The sequence below is a fragment of the Neurospora crassa genome, linkage group I (assembly GCF_000182925.2).
Source record: "Neurospora crassa OR74A linkage group I, whole genome shotgun sequence".
Taxonomy (NCBI): domain Eukaryota; kingdom Fungi; phylum Ascomycota; class Sordariomycetes; order Sordariales; family Sordariaceae; genus Neurospora; species Neurospora crassa.
In genome coordinates, this window is record NC_026501.1 from 2,648,462 (window position 1) to 2,671,199 (window position 22,738).

At 53.4% G+C, this 22,738-nt stretch overlaps 9 protein-coding genes across 11 annotated transcripts; 5 read left to right on the forward strand and 4 right to left on the reverse strand.

The window, feature by feature from the left end:
- Positions 1-355: 355 nt before the first annotated feature.
- On the forward strand, positions 356-2,725 carry nuo49 (NADH:ubiquinone oxidoreductase 49). Its single transcript, XM_960572.3, has 3 exons — positions 356-1,375; positions 1,534-2,275; positions 2,360-2,725. The coding sequence occupies exons 1-3, from the start codon at positions 698-700 to the stop codon at positions 2,374-2,376; spliced, it is 1,437 nt and encodes a 478-aa protein (XP_965665.2). The 5' UTR covers positions 356-697; the 3' UTR covers positions 2,377-2,725.
- A 424-nt stretch (positions 2,726-3,149) lies between these two features.
- Positions 3,150-4,751, reverse strand: NCU02535 (hypothetical protein; the record flags this gene model as incomplete). The annotated part of the gene is made up of 1 exon (XM_960573.1): positions 3,150-4,751. The coding sequence occupies one exon, from the start codon at positions 4,749-4,751 to the stop codon at positions 3,150-3,152; it is 1,602 nt and encodes a 533-aa protein (XP_965666.1).
- A 1,059-nt stretch (positions 4,752-5,810) lies between these two features.
- Positions 5,811-7,850, reverse strand: NCU02536 (ubiquinone biosynthesis monooxygenase COQ6). The gene is made up of 2 exons (XM_960574.2): positions 7,582-7,850; positions 5,811-7,519 (listed from the first exon to the last, which is right to left on the reverse strand). Exons 1-2 carry the CDS (start codon positions 7,751-7,753, stop codon positions 6,219-6,221), a joined length of 1,473 nt encoding a protein of 490 aa, XP_965667.1. The 5' UTR covers positions 7,754-7,850; the 3' UTR covers positions 5,811-6,218.
- A 431-nt stretch (positions 7,851-8,281) lies between these two features.
- Positions 8,282-9,266, forward strand: NCU16364 (hypothetical protein). The gene is made up of 2 exons (XM_011395058.1): positions 8,282-8,623; positions 8,685-9,266. Exons 1-2 carry the CDS (start codon positions 8,617-8,619, stop codon positions 9,194-9,196), a joined length of 519 nt encoding a protein of 172 aa, XP_011393360.1. The 5' UTR covers positions 8,282-8,616; the 3' UTR covers positions 9,197-9,266.
- A 288-nt stretch (positions 9,267-9,554) lies between these two features.
- Positions 9,555-13,663, forward strand: pod-6 (polarity-defective 6). Of its 3 annotated transcripts, none has more exons than XM_011395015.1 (2): positions 9,555-10,037; positions 10,263-13,663. In XM_011395015.1, the coding sequence occupies exon 2, from the start codon at positions 10,656-10,658 to the stop codon at positions 13,440-13,442; it is 2,787 nt and encodes a 928-aa protein (XP_011393317.1). In that variant the 5' UTR covers positions 9,555-10,037; positions 10,263-10,655; the 3' UTR covers positions 13,443-13,663. The 3 variants fall into 3 exon arrangements, with proteins under 3 accessions (XP_011393317.1, XP_011393316.1, XP_011393318.1); XM_011395014.1 differs by having other exon boundaries at positions 10,376-13,663; XM_011395016.1 differs by having other exon boundaries at positions 10,387-13,663.
- Positions 13,664-13,790: 127 nt separating this feature from the next.
- NCU11234 (translation initiation protein Sua5) lies at positions 13,791-15,547 on the forward strand. The gene has a single exon (XM_001728364.2). It carries the CDS (start codon positions 13,959-13,961, stop codon positions 15,483-15,485), a length of 1,527 nt encoding a protein of 508 aa, XP_001728416.2. The 5' UTR covers positions 13,791-13,958; the 3' UTR covers positions 15,486-15,547.
- NCU02538 (coatomer zeta subunit) lies at positions 13,875-16,759 on the reverse strand. The gene is made up of 4 exons (XM_960576.3): positions 16,547-16,759; positions 16,365-16,466; positions 16,040-16,280; positions 13,875-15,966 (listed from the first exon to the last, which is right to left on the reverse strand). Exons 1-4 carry the CDS (start codon positions 16,584-16,586, stop codon positions 15,723-15,725), a joined length of 627 nt encoding a protein of 208 aa, XP_965669.1. The 5' UTR covers positions 16,587-16,759; the 3' UTR covers positions 13,875-15,722.
- A 291-nt stretch (positions 16,760-17,050) lies between these two features.
- NCU02539 (cell division control protein 54) lies at positions 17,051-20,725 on the forward strand. Its single transcript, XM_960577.2, has 3 exons — positions 17,051-17,585; positions 17,649-19,783; positions 19,857-20,725. The coding sequence occupies exons 1-3, from the start codon at positions 17,261-17,263 to the stop codon at positions 20,436-20,438; spliced, it is 3,042 nt and encodes a 1,013-aa protein (XP_965670.1). The 5' UTR covers positions 17,051-17,260; the 3' UTR covers positions 20,439-20,725.
- On the reverse strand, positions 20,607-22,709 carry NCU02540 (meiotic expression up-regulated protein 14). Its single transcript, XM_960578.3, has 3 exons — positions 22,163-22,709; positions 21,441-21,987; positions 20,607-21,238 (listed from the first exon to the last, which is right to left on the reverse strand). Coding segments are annotated over exons 1-3 (1,020 nt in total). The 5' UTR covers positions 22,165-22,709; the 3' UTR covers positions 20,607-20,767.
- Between the last annotated feature and the right edge of the window lie 29 nt (positions 22,710-22,738).

The window sequence follows — 22,738 nt, forward strand, 5'->3', positions numbered from 1 at the left end:
ATTCCATGTCCACATCGAGGTTTGTCGCGAGTAAGTGACATGTTGACTAACTCCACTCTTAACTCCAGCACATCTTGGAATCTCTGTGGTCATTGTTATAAGTGTGGACATGCTCTTCCATCCTCCTCTTCCTTTCTGCGAAAACCTCTCCCTAAAATGCCCAAATTCCGACTTACACTGCCTCGAGACTGCCTGGCGAAGGACCGAGGCTTCTACAACCAGCCAATCAGATGGCATATAGCGCGGCTGCCCTCCATGGGACCGCTTGGCGGCACGGCTGCCGGATAAACGCCTTGGCCGGCAACAGTCGAGACGGGAGCTTGCCCGCCGTGGGGGGAACGTTGTACCAGAAGAAGCTTGGTCTCTGACTGCTCAACTGATGGCCTTTGATTGGGTTGAAATTCACTGACCAACTGACGGCAACGATTTGAGGAGTTCGAAGCTGGGGCGTTGCTGCGGCCGTGGTCAGGGAAAGTCGACTGGACGTCAACTGAAGCATCTCCACCACCACCTTATTACTGCTATCACTAGAAATCGCAAGCTCACTGCGAGCCATTGAACCGCCGGAGAAGAGGCCACATCCAGCGGCGAACCTCCTCCCCTTTGTCCTCCGTCGCTGTCAATCCTGCGAATCTATCCATCTCCGTTCCCTGACCTTCTGAGCGACCCAAAGCAAGCGGCAGTCCCACAAACAACAATGGCGACGACGTTGTTCCGACTCGCTGGGCGCAATGCCAAGCGCCATTGTATGCGCCAGAGCACCACCATCGCTCACAACCTCAACTCGACTCGCGCCTTTTCTGCCTCCGCTCTCAGACGGTATGCCGAGCCCAGCTACGAGGGCCAAGGAACCCGTCTGGTCCCTACCGGCGACGACTTTGCGCCCAACAACGATCTGTATGGCTTGGAGGCTTTGAAGGCAGACGGTGCCCCGAGAGTGCCTCCCCAGGATCATATCCTGGCCCGCAAGGTGCGGCACTACACGGTCAACTTCGGTCCTCAGCATCCGGCCGCTCACGGTGTGTTGCGCCTGATTCTCGAGCTAAAGGGTGAAGAGATTGTTCGTGCCGACCCCCACGTCGGCCTGCTGCATCGCGGCACCGAGAAGCTCTGCGAGTACAGGACCTACCTTCAGGCGCTCCCTTACTTTGACCGTCTTGACTACGTCTCCATGATGACCAACGAGCAATGTTTTGCTCTGGCCGTTGAGAAGCTGCTCAACGTTGAGATCCCCGAGCGTGCCAAGTGGATTCGTACAATGTTCGCTGAGATTACCCGTATTCTCAACCATCTCATGTCTGTTTTGTCGCACGCCATGGACGTCGGCGCTCTCACGCCTTTCTTGTGGGGCTTTGAGGAAAGAGAGAAATTGATGGTGAGTGTTGATTCGTATTTTTCGTTAAATATCGGCGGTCTCTATCAGATGGGTATATTAAAAACCAATGCGCGAAACTCTACGCGAAAGGACCTGGGAATACCAATGCAGCACGCACCCAACCCCAGCAGCTCAATCTAATATGTGAAAAACCTTAGGAATTCTACGAGCGAGTCTCTGGTGCCCGTCTCCATGCTGCCTACGTCCGCCCCGGAGGTGTCCACCAAGATATCCCTCTCGGCCTGCTCGATGACATTTACATGTGGGCCACGCAGTTCGGCGACCGCATCGACGAAACCGAGGAGATGCTTACGGACAACCGTATCTGGATAGACCGTCTGCGCGGCATCGGTGTAGTCTCTGCCGCCGACGCCCTGAACCTGTCCTTCACGGGCGTCATGCTCCGCGGTTCCGGCGTGCCATGGGACATCCGTAAGAGTCAGCCGTACGACGCATACGACCAAGTCGAGTTTGACGTTCCCGTTGGCATCAACGGCGACTGCTACGACCGGTACCTGTGCCGCATGGAGGAGTTCCGTCAGTCACTCCGTATCATCCACCAGTGCCTTAACAAGATGCCCGCTGGTCCCGTCCGTGTCGAAGACTACAAGATCTCCCCGCCGCCCCGCTCCGCCATGAAGGAGAACATGGAGGCCCTCATCCACCACTTCTTGCTGTACACCAAGGGCTATGCCGTCCCGCCCGGTGACACCTACTCGGCCATCGAGGCCCCCAAGGGCGAAATGGGCGTCTATGTCGTCAGTGATGGTTCCGAGAGGCCGTATCGTGTGCACATCCGCGCTCCCGGCTTTGCTCATCTGGGTGGCTTTGACCACTTGTCGAGGGGCCACATGTTGGCTGATGCCGTGGCCGTTATCGGCACAATGGATTTGGTGTTTGGTAAGTTTGATTCTCATTGTGTGAAACTCTCTTCTTTAAAATTCCAAGTGGTTTGGTAGCTAACCCTTTTATTCCTACTTCCAGGTGAGGTCGATCGGTAATGTTGAAGCTCTCCGGCTGCAAACTTTGTGACATGGAACGCAACGCATGGGATATTTTTTTTTTGATGAATGAAGCACAGCAACTGCAGATATTGAAATGAGCGGATAAGCAGGCCGCGCGCGATGTTTTACCTTTAAAGAACGCCTAAAGGAGAAACAGTACTTTGGGTTTTGCTGATAAAGGTGGGACGTTTTGACTTCTTCTCTTATCCCCTGGCAAAAACGGAACAGGAAACATAGATAGATGCAGACTAGACCAGCAACAGAAGAAGAATAGCCAATTCAGTCATCGGGTCTTTAAAAGAGAGACTGAAGTGAAGGGATGCCATGCTTTGGTCTTTCGTCGTTGAGTTGTGTGCAACACATCATCCACGTCCTTCTTCTTCAACATTTTCTGTGGTGTTGGTGTTAGTTGTGCCAGTCCTTGATGTGCATGGTTGTGTGGTGCTGTGAGACGAGATATGAAAAAGGCAACGCGACGACTGCTTGTTGTTACAATAACTTCTCAGCCGCCACTGGACTGGCTGCCGTCGAACATTGTCGCGGAGCGAACACTCGCTCTCTGTCGACTTTGATAATCTCCATCCCGCCGTCATACTGCGCGCTGAGAATTTGTTGTTTTCGTGGTTCGCTGTCCTCTGTATTGTTAGCTTCACAATTGGGCCACTCTCATAAAAGTCCCAGGGAATTCACATCTTCGAAACAAGTCATGGAAGCGATGGGATGGCGACTCACCAGTCCAAGGACTCAAGATGAGGAATCCTTAATCCCGCTCAGGAGTACGATGAGCTCCGCTGGTGTCCTCTTCCCAAACTTGTACGGTGTTGCTGGTATTGCTCGGCGTGATCAACTTGAGCCCCACAACCACCTTCAGCATCATTCGCGATGCCGGTTCCGTTTCCGTTTCCGTTATTGGTTTCAGTATCGGTCCCAACCTTATTAGTCTCAGCTTGAACCTCGCTCGAAACCACCCCAGCTCTAGAACGAGGTTCAGGTCCAGGTCCAGGTTCAGATTCAGATTGGAAGCTCGACTTGCATCTTCTCAACTGACAATCCTCCCAATTAGGCATGTGTACTTCACTGCCCTCTGGTCCGGAGCCGACGGGCAGACCGCAGTATGGAAATGGGAATGGAAGACACGGTGGCGGAGAGGAACGACTGGTTAGGGAATGAAGTTCCTGACAATGTTGCTGAAGCTGTTGCGGTCCATCCTGAGTCTCGGGCTCGTGGTCACAATGATCGGGGAAAACAATGCCCATTGGTACGAAGGTGTGTGGTCCGTAAACGTGTTGTTCATGGTTGCCGTAGACCGAGGCGACGGCGTGGGACGACGAACGGATAGAGAGCTGCCCTGGCTGATCTGCCAGGCCGAAAAGCTCCGGTCGCTGCTGGTGCTGTGCTGCCGGATCACAAGACCGCCCCTGGGGGAAAGGCACGGAGGTGTTCGCCAAAGTCACCGAAGTGGCATGCCTTGGCTGGCTGTGGTGATGTCCCTGTCCTTGATGAAAATGCTCCTGCTGATGATGAAGGCAGTGGCTCTGGCGGTGATGCGAGCGAGCTCTGGTATGACGAGGGCCGGTCGGAGGTAAATTAGATACAAGAGGAGGTTTCGGTTTGGCCGGGGGTGATGACGCAGCAGCAGCAGGATCAAAAGTTCCAAACGTATCATTGATCTGGGCCATCCGTAAAGTAATTTCCTCCTCACCCTTGTTTATGGCCCTATTGCGGCTCTCAGTCTGGCGGTATTCCTGGAGATACTCCCGTTCCCCGGTGATCATGTCATATTCTCCCACGTCAGGCTGAAAGGGCGTAAAACGGACCGGACACTGGCATCTTCCGCTGTCGTGGAGAGCGCGGTGATCAGCTAGCCACTCGGCCGCGTACAAGCTGGGCAAGCGGATGGCAACACGCTGCTGATCGCCGGTAGCGGTCTCGGTGAATATGGGCGGAATGTGGTAAGTTCCTGTTCCTGTATTGCCTTGTTGTAGTGCCTCCTCTACCTCCGTTGGATCATAGGGAGTGGGAGCAGATCCACAATGTCCGATTGTGTCGTCTCGGGCCCCTTCAGTGAAGTCTTCCTCTGGACCTAGGACGTTGCCAATCACGCGAGGTCGGGTCAGAAGGCCGGGGAAGACCACATCACAGCCGCAAACTCCACGCTCATGGAGCCAGCGATGCTCCCACTCCCGAATAAGTACCCATCGTGAGTGTAGGAGTCTTTCGCAAGGGCCGCACATGGTTTGTGCCAGGTGTTGCTTTGACGGCCGGATGGTGCAGATGGGGAAGTTGTGTCCTGCGGTGGTCAGGGGGCACGGGCGAACGACACCCGGTGTTCGGTGCCCACACTGGTAGGCAATGTACTCTTGGATACACATCCCTCTGTTGACTTGAGCTGCTTGCACGGAAATCTCGTGTCAACTGGGCCTGGCTAAGCCGCAGTTGAAAGTGAACCAGAGCTATGGTTGATTGAGCGGTATTGATACGTAGAGATATCGACGAAGACTGCATTGAAGTTCAGGACCGTTGTATGAATAAAACTGCCAACTGGCCCTGACCACGGCTTCGGTCACCCTCTGAAGCGTCCTGCGAGGTTGTTGTAACTTTGTCGTCAATCCTAAGGCGACGGAATTGAGCGGACTCAATGGCTCCGACGAAGAGAAGCCTTTCAAGATGAGCAGTTGTCGAAATCCGCTTGCCTGCTTGAGTACCGAAGTCCTCTCCGGGTGGTTTTCAATGAATTTGTATACTCCGATATTTGAGCGGGCCTATCCTCATCGTTCGACAAACAGATGAGAACGTGGCTGACGACGCAGTGTTTTATAGCGCACCCACTGCAGATGGAAGATTTGATTGAGTTCTGGTACCGGCAATGGTAAGCCAAGTGCAAGTTGTTGAGGATGCCAGCCAACAATCGACCAGCTAATTTCTTCGCAGATGACCAGTTCCGCAATATGCTCGATCTAGGACTGCGATGAGGCCCCGGGTTCGTGTCACTTATAGACGATTTGTCGGATTCGCGACTGTAGATTTGGGGCAGGTTTTATGTTGACCCTGTGAAAGCGGATAGTCTCATCGAGTGGAGAGGTCTGCCTAGAGATACTATGAATAGATGGCTGGCTGGATATGTAAACAGAGCGTGGCTCGTACAGATAGCTGCGCTCAGTGAGAATGGTGTCCCAAGCTGTTGCCTGGCTCGCGAAATAAGGCTCGGTCGCTCCAGGCACGCAAGGTCGAGCGCCTTGCCCGTGTCCGGTTCATAAGATACGGCAAATTGATACACTTCCTTTGGCAGAACGTTGTGATTGCGGACGAACAGGCCAGTACTAGTCGGTGGAAACTACTTACGCCGGCGCAAGAAAGACGAAAGAGTGGACTGCACAGGTTGGAGCCGCAAAAGGGACAAAGCAAACGTAAGTCCAATGAGCCGGAGGGCCCGGCCATGAAGGCAGTCGATGTAGGTTTACAGGTAGAGTATACCAATCGCTGAAGCCTGGCTCAGCTGCCTCGGTGTGAGTCGAAGGATATGGGACTGAATTGTCAGGAGATCGCGTAAGGGGCATTTTGTGATCTGATGTGGTTCAAGAGATTGTCTAGGTCCATTGGGAGTGTTTGTATAGACGGGAGTCACAATTCAAACATCGAACAAATCCCGTCTCGTAGCGTTATTGAGGGGTCTTGAGGCTCCGCGTTACCAATGATCTCGCGGTAAGTTGGTTCAGCTGCTCCCTAGAAGCAAACTTGCACGGGGTGTGGTGATACATGACACATGGCTCAAGTTGGTACAAATACATATACACTACTTCGAAAGCTGCCCATCCTGTTTGGAAATGGAGGGGCGGAGCTCAGAAGAGCTTGGTGCCGCTTCCTGCAGCCTGCTTCATGAAGAAGCTCTTCAACGGCCCAAGAGCATTGACTGCGTTCAAGCCCAGTGACCTCAAGGGCACTAACGGGCCGCTTTCGGCAGAATAGAGCTTATGGAGCTTATCAACGACCCCAAGAAGCACATGGTTTGCTGTGTATCGTTCCGATACGTACGACTCGAGTGACATGATACTTCCAATATCCTGTCCATGGGTGACGGCGTGCTCGATCGTCTTGGCCAAGCTCTGCACATCGCCCTGGCCCTGGTTCAAGCCCTGGCCTGCCAGTGGATGAATGGTGTGAGCGGCATCGCCTACCAAAGCGACACGCTCTCCAATATAGGTATCAGCGTGGCGCATTTTTAATGGGAAAGAGGCAATCGTGCCTTCCTGAACTCCAACTACGGTCTGCGGGATTGCCCGCGGGTTGAAGGATGTGTGTTGTAACCTCCACGAATACTCATAGTCTTGGTTCGCCCCTTGTGTGTGCATGAAGGCCAGATCCACTGGACTAAGACGGAATGCTGCGTTGACCATAGCCACAAAATCCTTGGGCGAGAGGCTCTTGAGTATTGAGGCATTCTCCGGGGTTGTGGACCAGACAAGTGTCGAATACTTTCCAGGCATGGGCAGCATAGCCACAGGACCGGTGGGAAGGAACCTCTGGTAGGCAATCTTGGTGTGCTCTCCGCCCCAACCCTCGCCCTCCATCTCTAGCGTGGCCACCACGCCGTGTCTGTTGTAATCCCAACCCTTCGCATCGATACCCGCGAAGGCACGGACTGGGCTGTTTGCTCCGTCGGCTCCAACCAAAAGGCGGGCAGTAAGCTGCTTGCCTCCAGAAATGTGTACGACAGGCCATTGCCTAAGATCCAGGTCCTCCGTCTCCTCGCCAAAGGTGATGTTCTCAACTTTAGCACCCTCGAATACCGATACACCACCCAGTTGCTCCAGTCGCTTCAGTAGACCGGATGTGAGGTTGAGGTTTTCGTTCATGTAAGCGATGGTGGTTCCTTCTACCAGGGCCGAACCGGGTGCCCAGTCAAATTCGATCCGGGCATCCGTAACGCCATCCCAGACTTGCATTTCGTGGTACGGTTGGACTCTGGTTTGATCGAGATGTTCCCAGGCACCAATCTGGTCGAGATAGAAAGCGGATGTGGGCGTGAGGGAGCTGCATCGGTTCGAGTACTTGCTTGGCGGTAGCTTCCATGACTTGACTTTGGATAGATCCTGGGCTTCGACTAGGGCAACACGGAGGTGGGAGGTGACAGGGTTGGCGCCTGCAAACCTGAGGGTAAGCAACTGACCAAGTGTGAGGCTGGGACACAAATTGGCGACTTACGCAGGGCAGTCAAGAGACTCAGACCTGCCGGTCCTCCACCAACACACACGACATCGTAGATATCAGGTCGTGGGGCGGCGTTGTGGTATTGTCGTCGAATGTGTCGTTGGAATTGCCGGGTACAACTCAAGCAGACATAGGCAGCTGCTTTTCTCCTTGCTACTGCTTCCATAGTAGCTACAGCACTTGTGATGGTGCTGGAATCCCGGGATTATGACCTGATTATTATTATTTTGGATTGGCCTTCAGGGTTCATGGAGAAAGTCGCGCCAATCCGAATTCCCATGCGACGACATCATCGCATTAATTAGGTTGGGCGACCGATTGGCCCAAGCTCCTTTCTGCATTGGGAGAGAACCCTAACCCCATGTACCTAACTGCTAATAGACTCTGCTACTTATGGTTCCGTGGTTAGCACATACACTGTCTTCTAGGTCTGTGCTCTAACAAAGTCTTTAGAGTTGTACCTTATCCCATAACCTAGGTAATCGAACATTCCTCGGGCCATAACCAAGGAACATCTACAAATAATTGTTGTGTTCCCACCTCTACTCACAGTGTCCTCAGGTTGTTATGCACATGAGCACATCGAGGACCGAACGTTCGGGGACTGTAAACCTGGAAGGACTTTGGGCGCTTATCCAATGGAGCTGCCCCTGTTGTGTTCTCCTCGATCCGGCGCTTCACAGCATTGTTTCAGGTCTGGTCTTTCAGTCGAGCTGTTTAGGATTTGACAACGACCAGACCATCAAACCGATGTGTTTCGAGATAGTTGCAGTCGCTATCACAATTTGGTAACGGCCTTTCAGCTAAAGCGCACCCTAGTGGACTGCCCAGGTTGGGTTTGTTTTTTTACGACCACTTCGCCATGTGAGGTTAAGACTTAGGAGAAGAAACAGCATAACTCTGGGAATGTCAACCATACCGCTATCTGCTTTTCACCATCGCACACTTTACCACGAGTCTCATTCAAACTGTTCGTACATTTACGGCAAGGATCCACTCTTATGAACGTCGATCAAGAAGATCACAAACATGTCATGTTCGTAGCAATTCAGCAAATCCTACAAGTACGCACAGCACTAACAGAGAGGCCGCTGTAGTCCTCTCCACCAAAGCGCAACTCGTACACAAGTCTCCCCTCCCACCGAAGATTACCCGGGAGCAGGCGATAGAACTCTTACAAGACCACGAGTTCCTTCTCTCGTGCGACCCTCATCTCGCCAAATGCGAACCTCTCACCCCCAGTGCGCCGCCAGCCGTTCCAAGCGCTGTGCAGCCGCGAATGCTAGGCGAGACAAAGTCCTACAAGGTCACCGATGTTATACACACGCTGCCCGCCGGGTTGTGGGACAGCAACGTTGTCAGCACGTATGAGTTTGCGAAGCTGGACACTGGCCTCTTTGTCCGAATCAGAAGCCCTCTCTCAATGGTCATGGAGACCGTGTGGGAGATCAAAGAGGGGCCAGATGGGGGGTTGGCGATTGTGGAAAATGTAGAGATCAGCTGTTCGAGGTTGTTGATTGGAATTGCCAAAGGTCAATGTGAAAATGCTTGGGAGGGAATTCATGGGAAGATGGTGAAGAGATTGGAGGGTTCAGGCGAGGCACCGTAGATCCAGCTCTTGAAATCGTGAAGATATTCCTATCAAAATGACAGGACGGGAGACCGTGAACTAAATGAAGAGAGGTGCTTTTGTTGATGGTTGACGTCCATGTTTTACCACCTTACATACCTACACATCGGTAAAGGCCCGCTACAGGGCTGGATCTAAGACCTGGGACCGCTGAGCTCCCGCGCAAAGGAACTCGAACATCCTCCACAAGTGGAGCGGCATCCACGTGGTGATATGCGTTATGGGGCTCTCATTGGCTGATCTCGCTTACGACGGAATCCCTTTTGGGGCTCCCTGTTTTAGCACATCCCGTCGTGAGTTTCGGCTCTGTCCCCTGATTTCTATCCGCTGTCAAGTCCTCAGATTGCTGGTGGAAACCACAACAAGTCAACAACCAACAGTCAGGACGGGCACATTGTCAGCCAGCGGTGTGGACGCGCACTGACAACAAGGAGCCGCTGTCCTTTATCCATCGATCTGTGCTCCACCGATGATCCAGCCATCGTGTTTGAGGCCAAAAATACTTTTTTGTTTTTCTGTTGCATGAGAGTTGGAACTGGCTCGTTTGTTCGGTCCTGTAAAGGATCCTGAGCGTTGTGCTTCGGTGTGACTTTCCTGTTGCCAAGTTTACACCTCTGGGCGACTTTGCCCCTGGCAGTGCAAGGAGCCGAGTACCTAACGCGGACTTGGGTGACCCTGACTCGGGCAAGTTCCGAACCTCACACAAGTCGCTCGCTTTTCTTCACAATCTCATCGTCCGTCGTCAACAACGGGAGATCTCATCGGTAGGAGGGACCGGACATACCACGCATACCGCGATACTCCTAGTACCAATTTTAATGTGAGTACACCTGCTCTCTTTCTATATCGGATCGATAACATGATTTCTCATCCTTGGCAAGGTCGAGGCTTGCCCTTTTCTTTCAACCGTTCTGTCAAGGGTGTCACTCTTGGACATTGGAGTTGTACCCCTACCTCCATCTCTAGACTCATTGCTGTATACATACATTAAAACATCCGTCAACCTCATAGTTGAGGAGTTCAGGAACACTGACATTTCCCATAGACCATCCGATCGGGCTTCCCTCAGTCATTGTCCTCATAGCTTTCTATCGTTGCCCTTTTTACATGGTCACTATCTTGGAAATCTTGAGGCTCCTATGGGACTAACTTATCTAGCATCTGCGAAGTGCATTTTGAAACTCACTTGAGGCCTAGGACTCATTAGCACATTGATCTCACCGCGCGCCCAGAAAGCACCAGAGTAACGCTGCACAGCTGAGGTGTCGTTTTGATTGACACACTTACGTTGCCGTCACACCGCCTGGGGCTAGAAGCCTGTCCCATATCTAGACCGGCTCGCTGGTAGGGTCACGAGAGGAACACTGAGGCTTCACACAATCACCAGTACTATACTACCAACAGTCTCCTCGGGTCCTTGCGGGGGCAGTCAGCAAACATGGCGACCCTATCGGTATACGGGTCAGATTTCCTGACCACTACAAAGAAAAAGGCCATTGAGGATGCCAAGAAGATGCAGACAGTTGTTGCAGAAGAATGCAATAAATCAGGAAAAGAAGCACCCCCATATCAGCTAGAGGAGCTCATCGGCAAAGGCAGCTTTGGCCGCGTATACAAAGCGACGGATAACAAGTCCAATGCTGTTGTGGCTGTCAAGATTATTGACATCGAGGAGAGCGACAGGGAGAATCCTAGGCTGGCAGACACGTATAGCGAGTTTATGAAGGAGACCAGTGCCCTCAAGTTACTCAGTAACAGCGGCGCAAAGAACATCAATCTCATTCTCGATGTACTGCCCGTTGGACAGTCCATGTGGCTGATCACCGAGTACTGTGCTGGCGGAAGCGTGGCTACTCTGATGAAGCCTACCGCACCCGGGGGCTTGCAGGAGAAGTGGATCATTCCCATCCTACGAGAAGTCGCAGAGGCCATATTCTGGGTACACAAAGAAGGAATCATCCACCGTGACATCAAGTGCGCCAACGTACTTGTGACGGAGACGGGCGCCGTACAGCTCTGTGACTTTGGTGTGGCTGGTATCGTGGAGACCAAATTCGACAAAAGGTCGACTTTTATTGGGACGCCTCATTGGATGGCACCAGAACTCTTTGAACCTACACCGTCTTACAGCACACCAGTTGATATATGGGCGTTTGGATCTATGGTATACGAGATTGCATCCGGACTTCCTCCCAATGTCATGTCGGGGTTCAACATCCCTCAGCTTGGCAATTATATCAAGTCCCATGCGCCTCGTCTAGAAGGAGACCAGTACTCAGACAACCTCAAGGACTTGGTGGCTTTCTGTCTGGTCGAAGACCCTGCAAAACGACCGACGATTGAGCAAGTCCAGCGGCACCCTTACATATTCAACACGAGCTCTGAATACCCAACAGCATCACTTTCCAACCTTGTTCGGGGTTATAAGGTTTGGGAGGCACAGGGAGGTATTCGAAAATCGCTGTTTGCGCCCGTTGGTGCTCAAGGCCCATCCGATTATGCCTCGACTGCTCTCTCCAATGACGAGTGGAACTTTAGCACAACGGTCGACTTTGACCGGATGGCCATGGACAGCGATGCTCAAGCCGTGTATGATGTTTATGGGCATAATGTCGACTTCGACTTCGATGAAGAGCAGACCCGGCGCCCCAAGCCTAAAGGAAGGAGGCGGCCGCCTCCTCCTAAATTACTAGCTCTCAAGGCACCTTTGGAAAAGCTGTTTGATCCTAATACGATCTCCGGCTACAATGAGAACTCGCGTGCCTATTACGGTCTGGGTCCAACGTCCACATCAGAGGCAGCATCAGCACCGGAGCCACCAAAAGACTCGGATCTCAACCTTCGACAATATGAACCGAGCTCACAGGCGGCACTACGAGAGTCGCTCATAGACTTGGATGCGTCTTTTGATGGAAACGACTTGTCTCAGTTTGTGGACATGGAGACCATCAAAGCCGGACCCCGTGGTTCGATAGACTACGCAGCTTTCAACCCGAACCCAGACTTTAGCAAACCGCCCCTCAGCGACCCGGCAGATATGCCCATGAACATCAACCGCCGTACGCAGGACTGGAAGTTTCCGTCAATGGCTGCTCCGCCGGCTTCTGCTCATCCGGAGATGTCGCGCTTCCCGTGGAATGAAGAGCGCTCCAACGACAGCCACAATGACAACTTTGTTCGACCACCCCTCATACACCACCCTACAGACCCGCTAGGCTTCCAATCGACGGGCTACGATTCCATGCCGCCCAAGCCTCCGGTCGACAACCGCGTTTCGGTAGGGAGCTTGATCGATCTCGATGAAAGCTTACCTATGCCAACAAACGATTTCACCAATCGGGAGTATACGCGGCCATCCACAGCCAACTCGGACGCTGCTTCTGTCAGTGGTTCAGAGATAGGCGGCGCAAACCCGTTCGACCTCGAACGGCACGCTTCACTTTACCAGCCGCTGCCTGTCGTACGATCATCATCAGTCCGCGAACCGTCCATCTACGTGTCAGACGACAGCGACTACGCCCGGGTCGCTCAGGCGCCGTCAGAGGAGCATTTCATTGGGACCAACGGTCGTGGTACGCCCGACTATGCTTCATCCGTCAACGGTGGAGGCAGCATAGGGAACGGTAGCATCGGTGGCGGTAGCATCGGCGGCGGAAGCATCGGCAGCAGGACCAGCAGCCGCGCCCACTCCCGCGCGGACAGCTACAGCTACGCCACCGACGACGACGTGGGGGGTTATTCAGCTGGCGAGTACGCCGAGTCGGAATACCTGGGCGGCAGCATGGATCCGATGGCGATGAGTGGCGAAGGGCGCAACCGTAGTCGCCGGCGGCCAAGCGGCATGCGGCCGGACCCGGATTCGCACCATCCGCCTCGAGGGTACGGCATGGGCGGGAGCATGAACGGGAATAATGGCACGGGCAGCCATGGTGGCGGGCATCATGGTCACCAGGTGCATCATGGTCATGGTCATGGTCAATATCATGGTCATGGTCATGGCCACAGCAATAGCCAGGGTTCGACAGATATGATGCACATGCCTCATGTTCCGGAGCCGCCGAGAGTCAGGGTGATGCAGGGCATGGCGAATCGAGAGGAGGTGAGGGATGATGTGATGAGATTGTTGGCTAGCTTCTCGGAGCACTTGGGGTTTGCGAATGCGCATGTGAATACGCTTCCGGTCAGGCAGGGGAGGAGGGGAAGTGAGGTGGACACGAGTGTCTGAGGGAGGTAGGGTCTTGTAACGGGATGTTATTTGTCTCAGAACCACACTGAAGTAATTGTTTAATGTGTGTATTTGGTGTGCTTACTGAGGTCCAGGGGTATATGGTGTAGCATGGATCTAGGGTCAGGTATAGATAAGCGGTATCATACAAACAATTCACGAATCACAATATGTGTTGGTAGATGAATTACTATCCATAGTTCAGCAAGATTGAAGAGGCCGTCCATGCTCAACATGTGTTGTAGTTAAGTTTTGTTGTGGTGGTGATTGTAAGATGAGCAGCCTAGAATAGGGCGTAAACTGGTTTTGGGTTCAAGTTGAGACGGATAAAAGAGAAAAATTTCTCCACAGTGACTCAAAGGGAGCCAAACCCTGAGCTTGACCACCACCACCAAGTTCGAGACTTGTTGTCTAACACAACCGATGCCTCACAAGATATCCGTTGCCTAAAATCGCCAAGATAATCGACAGACTCTGGGTTTTCAATCCATCTCTCGAAATCGTCGAATCCCCTGAATGAAGGGAACTATTTGCGCCAATATTCTAACTCTCACTACCCGATTCAAACGCTTGCACCTCCCACAACTCACCCCAATCCTCAATCGACACCACCACACTATAACCACAGACATAACTAGACCAAAATCTACGGCAGTGCCATTGATGGCACCCGCTATGACAACTTCGACGACAATGGAAACCCGGATTCTCAAAGTGAAGGTGGACGACAGCAACATCCAAGTGCTCGGCCACTGGAAGGAGGAGTCAGCAGAACACAAAGATGGAAGCAAAACGAAAACTAGCAATCTCAACACATGGGAGGTCCCAACTACATCAGAAAATGAGAATATACTGTCTCCCATCCGCGAAGCAGCCCACCACCTCCGCACCACCGACATTCCTGTCGCCTTCCCCACGGAAACCGTCTACGGCCTAGGCGCCGATGCCACCCGCAGCGCTGCCGTCAAGGGAATCTATGCCGCCAAAGGTCGACCAAGCGATAATCCTTTGATCGTGCACGTTTGCGATTTGAGCATGTTACGGTCATTCATCTCTCCCTCCTTCTCCTCAGCAGGAGACGAAGAAGACCCCATCCCAGCCATCTATCACCCCCTCATAACCCGCTTCTGGCCCGGCCCCCTCACCATCCTGCTACCCAACCCCTCCCCCTCCCTCCTCGCTCCGGAAGTAACCGCCGGCCTACCCACATTCGGGTGCCGAATGCCCGCCTCGGCGCTGGCTCGCTCGCTGATCAAACTCGCCAACGCCCCCCTCGCCGCGCCCTCTGCGAACGCCAGCACTAAACCCAGCCCCACCGCCGCACAACACGTGTTAGACGATCTACGGGGTCGCATCGCACTGATCTTGGATGGAGGATCATGCAGCGTAGGGGTGGAAAGCACGGTCGTCGACGGGCTTTGCTCGCCGCCTGTGGTGCTGAGGCCGGGCGGGGTCAGCTTGGAGGAGATTAGGGAGTGTAAGGGGTGGGAAGGCGTGGAGAAGGCGTATAAGGATCAGGCAGAGGTCGGAGGAAAGACGGCGCCGAGAGCGCCGGGGATGAAGTATAAGCATTATAGCCCGAAGGCGAGGGTGGTGTTGTATGAGGCGGAGGGAGGGAGGAGGGAGGTACCGAAGGCGGATGTGAGGGAGGCGGTTGAAGCGGCTGGGGAGGAGGAGGGCAAGGGAAACGTGAAGAGTGTTGCGGTTATTAGGACGGGGAGATGGCCTGTTGCCGGGGGGTTGAGGAGTCAGGGGCTTGATGATGTTGCTGCGAAGGACAGCGGGGACGTGGCCGAGACTGGGTTCGCTGTCAGGGAAGGGCAATGGCTGGATGAGGACGGCACCACGGTGTTGGCAAGGCTTCTGGAGATTGATCTGGGCAACGATGTCAAGGGGGTGGCACATGGCCTTTTCGCTGCCCTCCGAGAGCTGGACAGGCGCGGCGCGGATGTAATATTCGTAGAGGGTGTGAGTGATGGAGACGATATCGCGGCGGCGGTCATGAACAGGCTGAGGAAAGCCGCTTCCGACATTAGAATATAGACGGGGTCAAACCCTATAGATCGCAAGGGAAAAGACTATAACTCCTGTTTTCTGCTAACCCATCACTTGTTGGCTTTTCGTGTCTTTTTGCTTCGCCTTTGGCTCATTACTCTGCCATAAAAAGGCTCGCCAAACAAAAGGGCCTGATACCTTTTTACGAACCAATGCGCCAACTTTACCTTGGTTGCTCCCATCCGCCACACTCCTTCCCTTGTCATTACCCACCCGCACATGCCCTTAGAGACCCTGACGAAGCCAGTCAGTAAGCTTAGCCTTGCCTAGTTGTGCCAAGTTGTTGACACCCTGCTCGGTGAAGGGGTCGAGGCGGCTGAGGTTGACATCGGCAGGCGGCGCCTTGCTGCATCGTTGAATGATGATGGTGGGATCGGTCTCGAGAACAACGCCGTCATCCACGATTTCGTCGATAGCGAGGGATACCAGATCGTAGTTTTCGACTATCGTGCGCTTGTCGATCGATTGCCTGAGTAGAAAGTCCGTGGTTAGCCAAATCATGTCCCATGACCGGCACCTTCACGTTCGCCATAAATACTCACTTGAAGAGCATATGCAAGCTGTCCCTAAGCGCCAAAAGTACGTTGTAGAGCAGAACTTCGTTCTCGTCCGCGCTACCAACGACGTAGATAGCAACGTCCGACTCCATCTTGTAAAGCACCACCTTGTTGTCGTAGAGGAGGATATCGCCCGTCTGCTTAGCTGTCTTCTGAAGGAGGCCCTTCTCGAAACGGGTTTGAGAAGTCTTGTCGGGATAGGGGTTCTGGGAAGCGCTCGAGGAAGCTGTTGTGCACAAGGTTCGGGCTGGTCAGCCTTACGGGAACATGCGACACCGAATAAGGGGTAAAAGGAGCGTCTATTGCGTACCGAGTCCGGCGGCCACTCCTGTTCCTGGTGCGCCAGCGGCAGCGTGAGGAGGAGTGTAGTATTTTGAGAATATCCGCGAACCGTCATCGCTGGAGAGGATTACTGTTGGAACGCAATTGTCAACATTGCTCGACGTGGCGCGTATAAGCCAGGACCCAGGAGCAGCGTGGTGCCTAGTGTACCTATAGCGTTGACGCTATACAGCGACATTCCTGGCGACATCTTGACTGGTTATCTGGGGGTTCTTGTTTCTTGATCAATTGCTGTCTCGAGACTGGTATCGGTTGGAGAAGGTCGGCGACGAGGGGCAACTCGACTTCAATGGGCGCAAGTGGGTAGGTATATAGTGGTTAGCTTGAACTCCAGAGGTGCTGCGTAGGTAGGTAGTGCTCACAATGACCAGGGGCAGGCGGTATCGTTGGTTACCGTGGTGAGCGTGGGTATTGTGGGGTGAAGCGGTCCCTGTGATGTGGCTTGAATCCAGAGCGAACACTCCAAGCGAGGCCCCACGGCGCGGTACGTACCTTACGTACCTGACAGTTCGCACTCAAGAGCAGCACTGCAGTGGCCTCGTCCGTCTCATTTGGGTATGACAGGGGTTTTAATGGGTCAACGCGAGTAAGCCCCCGCAGACACGAACGGCCGTGTAAAGTGCTTTTATCAGAGACGCGTGTGTCGCGACTGTCTTTTTTTTCGATAGGAACGTGATCCACCTTGCCCGTCCTGAACACGCTGCCGACCTGCCAACCACCTCGCAATTACAGAGGGATCGGGAGCCGCCACAACAACACTCCAGCGTCTCCATCCCAACCTGCCCGTCTTCTGTCCCTTCTTGTTGGTTTAGTTTCCATACTTTGTATTATCTCAACAAAACCACCGAGGACAGAGTAGTAAACATGTCTTCCCCAGCAAAGCGCAGAACAACGAGAAGCTCCCAATCAGCTACTCCCCGCACTACTCGCAGCTCGCAGGCTGGTCCTTCGAGCGCAACTCCTCGCCAGACACGCGCATCACAGCTTGCCTCTAGTCCCTTATTCTACGAGCCCTCCTCGCCTGCCAATGGCGCCGCCCCGGTATCTTCTCCCTTGAGGCAGATGAGCAATACCCAGAGCACTGCCCACCAAGGCAATGCGCCGAGCTCGCCTTTGCGCCAGCAGACAGAGACCCAGAGCGATGCTGACCGAACTCCTCGCGCAAACGGACGGAGCCAGTTAATTGGGGGTATGGCTGTCAACCAAAAAAAAAAAAAAAAGGACTACACTGAATGCTGACCACACTCCGCAGACTCCTCTCCCATCCGCTATGCCTCCAGTTCTAGCCCGGGCCGTCAGCTTACTCAACAGTCCGATCTTCGTAGCGAAAGCAGTCAGCTCTTCGTCAGCTCGCAAAGGTCCGTTGCCGGTCGATCCCGTCGAGGCGACATCAACGGGGACCCTCTTCGTACTCCCGCCCAGATTCCCCGCCGAATCATCCTCGACGACGCCGGTCGTGTGATCCGCGATGCCCCTGGCTCCGATGCCAACTCGTTTGTCACCAATAACCCCAATACCTCTGAGGCAGATGCCCTTGGTGGACAAAGCCAAGGTCTTGTTTGGGGTACAACAATTTCTCTTGACGATTCGTTCTCCGCGTTCAAGGACTTTCTCAGGAACTTCACCAGGAAATACCGGATGTGGGCAGATGGCGCGGACGAGGCCGAGACTATTGGCCATCCGGATGCGGATTCGAAGCCATATTGGGAGGCACTGGAGAATATGCTGCTGCTTGGTACCAACAAGCTGTATCTGGATCTCCGCGACCTCAAGTCCTACCCGCGCACCTTGAAGTTATGGCATCAGGCCCAACACTATCCTACCGAAATCATCCCGGTCATGGATCAATGCGTACATGACTGTATGATGGAGTTGGCGCAAAAGGAAATGGCCAGCCAAAGAGCATCCCAAAACTCTAGGACCGCTCCAGGTGCCTCACAAAGCTCGGAGCCGAACTTCCCAAGCTCTGAAAGGAGCGAGGAACCGCCCACCCCGCGGCCTGCCCAAACAGCGGCGCCCACAATTGAGGACCAAGTCAGCCAGATGGCGTATGTGGTTCGCCCGTGGGGTCTTGACAAGATCACCAACCTCCGTGACCTCAACCCATCTGACATGGACAAGCTTGTGTCCATCAAGGGTCTTGTCATCAGAACCACGCCGGTCATCCCCGACATGAAGGATGCATTTTTCAAGTGCAGTGTTTGTGGTCATTCTATAACCGTTCAGTTAGATCGTGGCAAGATTCGTGAGCCTACAGAGTGTCCTCGGGCTCGCTGCGCCTCCAAGAACTCAATGCAGATCATCCACAACAGATGTGCTTTCGAAGACAAGCAAGTCATCAAGCTGCAAGAAACTCCGGATAACGTGCCTGCTGGTCAGACACCCCACTCGGTATCCGTTTGCGTCTATAACGAGCTTGTGGACTTTTGCAAGGCCGGTGACAGAGTTGAGCTCACTGGTATCTTTAAAGTCACCCCCGTTCGTGTCAACCCGCGCATGAGGACGGTCAAGAGCGTGCACAAGACATATGTTGATGTTGTCCATGTACAAAAGGTCGACCGCAAGAGGATGGGTTCTGATCCCTCGACCCTCGACCTTGCCGAGGAGGAGGAAGCCCATGCTAATGGCCAGAGCATGGACGAAGTCCGAAAGGTCTCTCCTGATGAGGAAGAGAGGATCAAGGAAACTGCCGCTCGACCGGATATCTACGATCTCCTTTCACGTTCTTTGGCTCCATCAATTTACGAGATGGATGATGTGAAGAAGGGTATTCTTCTTCAACTGTTCGGAGGCACGAACAAGACCTTTGAGAAGGGTGGAAGCCCCAAATACCGTGGAGACATCAACGTTCTCCTCTGTGGTGACCCATCCACTTCCAAGTCCCAGCTTCTCTCCTATGTTCACAGAATCGCCCCAAGAGGTGTGTACACGAGTGGTAAAGGTTCTTCTGCCGTAGGTCTTACCGCCTATGTTACCCGCGATCCCGAGTCCCGCCAACTCGTTCTAGAGTCCGGTGCTCTCGTCTTATCCGACGGCGGTGTCTGTTGTATCGACGAGTTCGACAAGATGAACGAATCGACCCGCTCCGTTCTTCACGAAGTCATGGAACAACAGACCGTGTCCGTCGCCAAGGCCGGCATCATCACCACTCTCAATGCCCGAACATCAATCCTGGCGTCTGCCAACCCCATTGGTAGTAGATACAACCCTGATCTATCAGTGCCGCAAAATATTGACCTCCCGCCAACCCTTCTATCCCGTTTCGATCTGGTCTACCTCATCCTCGATCGTGTTGATGAGAAGAATGATCAGCGTCTGGCCCGCCATTTGCTCTCCATGTATCTCGAAGACAAGCCCGAGAGTGCCCAGCAGGCCAACGACGTCCTTGTGAGTTTTTCCCCGTCTGTCAATCCACACGAAGATGAACCCCAAACTAACCAACTCCCCCTCAAAAAAACAGCCCGTCGAGTTTCTAACCTCCTACATCTCCTACGCCCGCTCGCACATCCACCCGGCCCTCACGCCCGAAGCCGGTCGCGAGCTCGTCGATGCCTACGTCGAGATGCGCAAGCTGGGCCAAGACGTGCGCGCCGCCGAGAAGCGCATTACGGCCACCACACGTCAGCTCGAGTCCATGATTCGCTTAGCCGAGGCGCACGCAAAGATGCGTTTATCTCAAACCGTCACGCGCGACGACGTCCGCGAGGCCGTGCGCCTCATCAAGTCGGCGCTCAAGACCGCCGCCACCGACAGCCAGGGCCGCATCGACATGAGCTTGTTGACAGAGGGCACGAGCGCGGCGGAGCGCCAGCGCAAGGCCGACATGAAGGATGCGGTTATCCGCCTGCTGGATGAGATGACCAGCGGCGGACAGGTAGTTAGGTACTCGGAGGTGGCGAGACGGTTGGGCGAGGGGGCGGGTGTGCAGGTTGAGCCGGCTGAGTTTGCGGAGGTTATGAGGGCTCTGGAGATGGAGGGCGCTGTTATGGTGACGGGTGAGGGTGCAAGAAAGAGCATAAGGAGGATTACGGCTACTATTTAGAGTTGAGGATCGAGAGGATCGGAGTTGGATGGTGCCAAAAGGACTTTGATGATATCTTCAAATGATTGGGGTTCTAGTTACGGTATGCTACAAGTTGTCATGAGCTCTGTCGCATGGAAATTTTGCATCTTTTTCAGTATAATACCACGGTGTTCGCTTGACTGTAAATACTGCTTGGAATCTTCTCGATATTGGTCAAGACTTAAAACATGCTGCTTCTTACAAAGTCAAAATAGGTATCAGTTCCTCGAACACTAAATAAACAAAAGACGACATCGGTACCATAGCAAAGCTGAAATGGATAAGTCAAAGCATGCAAACACGCCAAATTAAACAGCAGTTGTCTGCACCTCTTGGTTTGCCCCTACTGCACTCTCATTACCAGTCGTATTCGTCTCAGTCCCCGTCAAACTCGCACCATCCACTTCCTTCTCATTCAATTGTTGATCAGTGACAGAAGCAGCGTTTCTCGGCTGCGAAGGCTGGGGCTGCTGGGCGTGCTGCTGGACCGTCGTCGGAGAAGTGGGCGAGTTGCTAGTAACATACTTGGCATCCTCATCCAAAGCCGCCGCCGTCGTCGTAGGTCGCCAGTCGCGCAGATCGTCTTCGGCATTATTGAGGATTTGTCTGGCTTGGTGACCTTGCGTATACGGGATCTGCGAGTCGCCGGGAACGATGGGGGTGTCGTCGAGCAGGTTGAGCAGACGCAGGCCGTGCCGGGCCAGAATGATTTGCTTCTCGGCGCGCTCGATGGTGGCGAGGAATTCGGCTGAGTAGGCTTCTTTGAGTTTTTGACGGGTCTATCAGTTTTTGTTAGCCATTTGAACATAGGGTTGTATAAGATGGGAAAGAAGCGCTTTTGGGAACTGATTTTGTTGAAAAAAAATAAAATAAAATAAAAACAAATAGAAAAATGAAAAAAAAAGAAAAAAAAGAAAAGAAGAAAGAAAGAAAAAGGGAGAGAGAAGTAGATGATCGGGTAGGGATAATGGATGGACATACAATATTCGTCAATTGCGCTTCCGCAACCAAGTTCTCCGCCTCGGCTCTGACCAGCTCCTGCTCCAGCACCACTAGCCTTGTGCTCTCAGGCTCCTTGGACTTCAGCTTCGCAATCTCGTCCGCGATCTTGTTCTTGCCGTCCCGGCTCGGCTGCACGCTCTTCTCCGTGTTACGGATCGTTTTCAGCGTGCCGCGGCTCTCGTCCAGTGCGTGCGCGTAGTTGTCCTCCTGCTCGCCCAGTTCCGACAGGATCACGCCTACTTTGTCGCTGATGTCGCTGATCCCTTCGTCGGAAGTCTGCTCGCCCCACTCTGAGAGTTGTTGGGCGATCGAGAGGCGCTCCTTGGCAGCCGTCTCGTGTGCTGAGATCAGGTTGTTCTCGGACTTGATTAGACGGTAGAGCTTCTTGGAGAGTTCCGGTTGGATGGTTCCCCGGAGAGAGGAGAGGCTGAAGCCCCGGCGGGAACCGTGGTGGTGAGAGGAGAAGTTGGTGGAGGAGCCGCCGCCGCTGCTCCGGTTGTTGGAGCGGATGGAGAGTGCTCGGTTCCTGAGAGTAAGAGCGTTAGTGGTTGTTTGGGCAGAGCGATATGTTGAAGAACAGAGATACCACAGGCTTGGAGAGCGACTGCTATCGATGCTCTTGCGGGACATGGTGATATGTTCCTTGGAGGCTACAAAGGTTTACATCGATAGGTTGATGGATTACATGTGGGCTAACTCACATGGTGTCTGATGTTTTGCTGATGACAAGTAATACGAGTGTTCGGCTCTTGTTTTGGTTAGGACTTCGATCGTTCTTTCTGTTGTGAGTTCTTCTCCGGAAGGCGCTGCCTTAGAGTATGTTGATGATCGAATCAAAGAAAGTAGGTAGCAGTGAGGTTAGAGAAAGTTCAGAATCATTTATCGTAGATTGAGTTTGTTTCGAAAGCAGTATCCTGGTTTACGGTTCCTGCGTAAGAGGCACGAAGGTATGAAGTTGATCGACGGGCGATGCGTGCCACTCTCTCGGTAATCTCGGGCTCGACGTCACTGGGCGTAAAAGGGCTGAAATAAGGTGATATAAATCAAGGTATCTGATACTCCGTAGATCCTAGTTGATCGTAAAGTTGGTCGGCTATGAATCGGAGGCATCGACTAGGAAAAGGAACTGGAGTGACACGGTACTCCGTTCTTGATCCTATGCAGTCTGTCACCTGCCTTCGTTCAGCTGAAGCCTAACTCCGCCGTCCACGCTCTCAGTAGACCTGTTTCCTGGTCTCGTGCCAGCCGAATAAGGACGTGGTGTTGTTACTGTCGTC